Below are 5,628 nucleotides of genomic sequence, written 5' to 3'. Positions count from 1 at the left end.
CCTAGTTTTTTAACTAGGATGGGGTGAGAGACGGTGTCAAAGGCCTTGCTGAAGTCCAGAAAGACTACATCCACCGCGACACCTGCATCCATGGCCTTTGTGACCTGATCGTAGAAGGCACTCAGGTTGGTCTGACATGATCTCCCCCTAATAAATCCATGCTGATTGCCCCTGAGCATCATTGACAGTACCGGAAGTAATTTACAAAGTTATTTGAGCACATTGTGTCACTAAAACATTGTTTTGTAAGATACTTTTATAGCATACTTTATTTACAGTCTGTAAGTATGCACACTTAATTGTTCTAATATAATAAAAATCCTTTGTCTGTCTGTCCATAACACTTTATGAGTGCTCTGATTGTTTGTCTTGGCAGCCAGTCACAGTGCTAACTGAAACAACCAATCGGAGTGCTCTGCACATGCTCACACACGTGCACACACATGCATGCATGCACACATGGCGGAGTGCTGCCATGACAGTGGGGACTGAGGGGCTGGATCAGGGGGAAGAGTTCATCAGTGCTGGCCTTGCCCCCTCCCACTCTCACCTCCTGGCCCTGCTCTTTGTAGGTAGAGGGGGGATGGCAGGGACAGACTGGCACAATGGAGTGCCACCATGACAGAGGGGACAGAGCAGGGAGAGGCAAGGCCAGCGGTGCTGGCCTCCCCTCACCCCCCAGCCCTGCTCCTTGGGGGTTGGTGATGGCATGTGGTGCTGGCCTGGCCCCCCACACTGCTGGCCTCTCCCCGCCCTTTCTGGCCTTGCCGCCGCATCCAAGGGGTGGCCTTGCCCTCTCACCCTCGGCCCTGCTTCTTGGAGTCGGCGGTGGCTCTGGCCAGCTTTGTACCTGCTGTCATGGCGGTGCTCCGCCCTGGCAGAGGGGCACACAGGATGGCAGGGACGGACTGGCATGGCGGAGCACTGCCATGGCGGGATGGAGCGGGGGTCAAGGCTAGCACCTGGCAGAGGGGGAGGTGGTGGAGAGGGAGAGGGGGGGAATGTTGTGTATGGCCGGACATGGACCGACAGCAGAGCAGGGCACTGAGTGTCAGTGGCCAGGTGCAAACTCCCCTCCTCCCTGTTCCTGGGAGCTGGCAGTGGCGTCGGGTGGAGCAGCAAAGGTTGTGGGGGGCCCACGGGGCCGGACATGGAGGGGACCATGGGGTGGCACACAAGGCCCAACATAGGTGGGGCAGGTGAAGGGTGGGGGGATGCATGGTGTTGGAGGTGGAGCAGCAGCACCCCGGGACGCTGGGAGGCAGCGCTCTGTTCTCCCCCTCCCCCTGCCATCATTTATGATGGGCAGTTTGCTAATATATAAATATTTATCTTCTAATAGTAATATAGCTTCCATGTATATGAACTCTTCTTTCTTTTCTTTTTCTTTCTATTTTTTTTAAAACAGAAACAAAACATGGGGGCAGTAAGAATGGAAAGAAAGAAGGCCTGTCCGGAAGCTCATTTTTCACCTGGTTTATGGTAATTGCTTTGCTTGGAGTATGGACATCAGTAGCAGTTGTTTGGTTTGAACTTATAGACTATGAAGAAGTTCTAGGTAAGAAATTTAATAATAATTTAGTACATTAAAAATATGTCATTTCTGTCGTCATTCATAGAACATAAGCCTTTTCAATTTCAGAAAGTAGAATTAATTCTTTTGTCGTATTTTTATGTGTAAAATGTCACTGCTCTGGAAAATGAGTTACTGCTCCCTTGCAAATGTAGTAGCTTATTTTTAGCTGTTGTAGATGCTGAATGGAATCTCTGCATGGAAGGATGCATTTTAATATTTTGATGTATATTAGTCTTAAAATTCTTGTAGAGGAAAATTCTGACATTCAAACTTTACATATTTATTAAGAGTTGAGAAATCCAGAAGAATGGAGATCTCAAGTGTAAATCTCAATGCTTTGTGTCCACTGTGCTGTAGTTTGCTTGACATTAAAAATAGATTGTAACAAAGCATTTTTATTAGCAATCTTTGATATGTAAAAGGCATCTGAATTAAAATCTGATCAGGGTCTGTTGATGCAAATAATGGTTTTTATATTTTTACTATGCACGCAGCCAAAGCAAAGGACTTCCGTTATAACTTATCAGAGGTACTTCAAGGTAGGATACTGGGAAAACAAAATTGTTGTATTCTCTTCGGGATTAAAATAATATGCTAATTTAATTCTTCTTTACCTTTTTTATTTTAAGTGATGGTAAAATAGTTACCATTCTTCTGCAGGTGGCATGAAAGACTCAGCCATTGCTTATTCCTAACTTATCTTTGTGTTTTTTGAGATGATGCAATTCTTCTTGCTGGCTGAATAGTAAAATTATGTGCTCTGTTTAACCTTAGCGTCAAAGTTAACAACAATTCCATAGATTGTATTGCTTTAGTACAATGGTAATGGCTTATTACACATTTTGGACCTGTCCCTGGAATTCTGCTTCTACCAAACTTTCCCTTTTTCTAAACTGTAATAATTTCAACACACACAAAAGCTTTCCATAACAGTCATATTCTGAAAGGAACAATTAAGTGGTTAAAATCCATCCCTCCACCAAAAAAAAATGGCAGTAGTTGTTATATGGCTATTGTACCACTGAAGTTCCTGCCTCCACAATAAGTGATCATATAGTTACAATTGTAGGAACCTCAAGGTTATGCAGTTCTTGTACTTGATTTTATAACGTTCAGAGGCAGGCTTGCTTTTGCCTGGATCTTGAGTTATATCAAAAACTAATTTAAAAGCCTGCTAGTTCATTTTGCAGTTCCAGGGTACAGCTAATTATAGATGCTATAGTTCTTTGTTACATTAGCTGTTGTAAGAGACAATATGTATTCTTGTGGATTCCTTTTAGGGCTAGTAGAGCAACTGTAGCAGAAGTAAATGATAAACAAGATATCAAATGTTTTGGGTGCCTGTCCAGATTTTACTGTGTAAAAATAGCTTTGCTTTTGGCAATTCTTGCCATGGTTAGTAATAGATGTTTAGATTCACCAATGCTTACATGAGGTTTAGTATATGTTTTTATGCTATTTCTGGGAAACACGTTTTTTCTGTTCCACGTATCCAGAGCATATAGGTATCATTTTTTGTGACAGAAAAGTATTTACAATGGTAGATACTGAAAGCGTTTGGTGATCATTTGTTTGCTTATTGTACAGCTAGTTTGTCTGAATACATTGAACTCAGATTAAAAAATAGTTGCATATTGAAGTGTGTACAGGCAGTCCTCAAACTTAAAACATAATTGGTTCCTGAAAACTGCATCTTAAGTCAAAATGTAACTTGGAACTGATTTTTCCCATAAGAAACAATGTTATAAATGGGGTTTGGTTCTTGAACCAAGGCCCAATACCCTATTTTCACAAAAAATAACCCATAATTTTGTACTCAGTCAATTATAGATGAGTAATATAGCTGCATTAATGTATTTATATTGTAATTAGAAATCACATGGATTTAGAAGGACTTCTTTGAGGTGACTTTGCTGGACTTTTTGAAGGGCTCTTGGTTGGTCTTTTTGAAGGGCTCGTGGCTGGAGTCTTCTCAGGAGTCTTAGCTGCAGGTTTTTCTGGAGTCTTGGCTGCTTTCTTAAAGAAAGCATCCAAGGAAGCTTGAACAGATATTTTCCAGGGAGATGGGCGATGCAGTGAACATGTTCACTGGCGTGGCATCGTATCAGGTCAAGCATTGTAAAGTCAAAACTGACATCAGAAAGTTGAAACGGTGTTAATTTATAAACGTCCTAAGTGCGAAATGTTGTAACTTGAAATGTTGTAAGTCGAGGACTGCCTGTACTTGCTTTCTGTGTTTTGGAAAGAATAAATAAATTATTCACTGAAAGAAGTCTGCCTACATTTAAGTACACTTGATATTCAGACAACTTGTAACTGAACTAGGAATGTCTTTTAAGGTATTCCAAATGACCTAAAATTATGTTAAATAATGAAGATGGAGTAATATAAAACTACATATATTGCATATTGAATACATAAAAATGAAAGCATTTTTTAAAATTCTTTTCTTTCTACTACTCTTGTGTGTTTTTAGGCAAGCTTGGGATATATGATGCAGATGGAGATGGAGATTTTGATGTGGAAGATGCAAAAGTTTTGTTAGGCAAGTACAAAACACATTTTGAAAAATCCATGTAACAATTTTTATGCTTCAGGTTCCTTAATTTGTCATATAGTATTAAATGATTAAATCAGAAGGTAAGGAAATGCCCTAAACATGCAATTTTCATGCAAAGAATTCCAAGTACTCTTGCAAGGTAGGTGGAGTTATTTAGTACTCGACGTAACATGCACTTATTAACTGTACCTAGAATGCATCTTTTAAAAATTTCTTTGGGTAAGGTGAGTCATTTCATAAGGTGTTTACAATATTGGAGCATAGTTCAGAGAAACATGCCAGGTCAATTGTAAATGAGGTTGTGGTAGAAATAATTAAATTCTAATATAATAAAAGCCTTTGTCTCTGTCTGTCTGTTCATAACTCTTTGTGAGCACTCTAATTTGTTGTCTCAGCAGCCAATATAATGCTGACTGAAACAACCAGTCGGAATGGTCTGCACAGACCGACAGACATGGTGGAGTGCCGCCATGACAATGGGGACTGAGGGGCTAGAGTCGGGGGGGACAGGGCTGGCCTCATGCCCCTCCCTTGTCCCCCCCCGTCCTTGTTCCTTGGAGGCAGAGGGGGGCAGCAAGGACAGATTGGAATGGCAGAACACACCCCCACCAGCCCTCTTCCTTGAAGGCAGCGGTGGTGCAGGGTGCTGGTGGCACAGCGCTGGCATCAGCCCTCCCCCCCCAGTCTGGCCTCACTGCTGCATCCAAGGGGTGGCCTCAATTCCCACCCCCCCAGCCCCATTTGTCCAAAGGTATGGTGAGGCTGGACTAGCATGGTCGAATGCTGCCATGACAGAGGGGATGGAGCGGGTGGGCAAGGCCAGCACTGCATCACCAGCGCCCTGAACTGCCACTACCTCCAAGGAGCAGGGCTGAGGGGAGGCAGACCACCCTTGGATGTGTTAGCAGCGCAGAGTGCTGGTGGCTGGGATGGTGGGGCAAGCTTCTGCCCCCCTGCTGCTGCAAGGCAGCAGCAATGTGGGTTGGTGGGTAATGGCGCTTTGTCCCTGTCCTCCCCTTGACAGGGAGGGGAGGCACCACTACAGGAAAGGATGTGGGGGGAAAGAAAAGGAGAGGAAGACCCCAAAGACTCCTAAGCCCTGCCTTATCACCCAGGAGAGGCCCACATGGTGCCCCTTCACAACCCTGGGTGTCCCTCCCCTGTGGGGACCCTCTCTCCAGGGGAACTTAATACTCTACAGTCCCAGAGGGTTGCCTCCCATTCTCCTGGTCGACCTCTGCTCCCTGCCGGGCTCTCCTGCCACCCGACTCTGCTGCTGCCGGCCCGTCTTAGGGCCACATGCACCACCCTGTGTAGTGTGCACTTCGCCTTGTGCTAGGGGTTGGAGGCCCAGGAAGCCTTGTGCAGCACTGGGGCTCGGTCTACTCCCAGACCTTTTGTGCAGCATCGTCTGCACCGTGCTGCTGCCCTGTGCCAGCAGCTGTAGACCTGAGTCTCTCACCCTCCATGCAGCACCTCTTGCACTGAGCTC

General features: G+C 44.6%; 1 protein-coding gene across 4 annotated transcripts in view; it reads left to right on the top strand.

The window, feature by feature from the left end:
- LOC109304915 (aspartyl/asparaginyl beta-hydroxylase-like) overlaps positions 1–5,628 on the top strand; it is a 119,413-nt gene that overhangs the window by 13,228 nt on the left and 100,557 nt on the right. For 3 of the 4 annotated variants that reach the window (XM_019527717.1, XM_019527718.1, XM_019527720.1), the window contains exons 2-4: positions 1,409–1,558; positions 2,071–2,115; positions 4,053–4,121. In XM_019527717.1, the coding sequence (XP_019383262.1) occupies positions 1,409–1,558; positions 2,071–2,115; positions 4,053–4,121 (264 nt within the window). The remainder of the gene's footprint in view (positions 1–1,408; positions 1,559–2,070; positions 2,116–4,052; positions 4,122–5,628) is intronic. The other variant, XM_019527719.1, reaches the window with a different exon arrangement.

Source organism: Gavialis gangeticus, unplaced genomic scaffold (assembly GCF_001723915.1).
Source record: "Gavialis gangeticus isolate Ggan-Ray unplaced genomic scaffold, GavGan_comp1, whole genome shotgun sequence".
Taxonomy (NCBI): Eukaryota; Metazoa; Chordata; order Crocodylia; family Gavialidae; genus Gavialis; species Gavialis gangeticus.
This window is presented reverse-complemented; position numbering and strand designations above follow the sequence as displayed.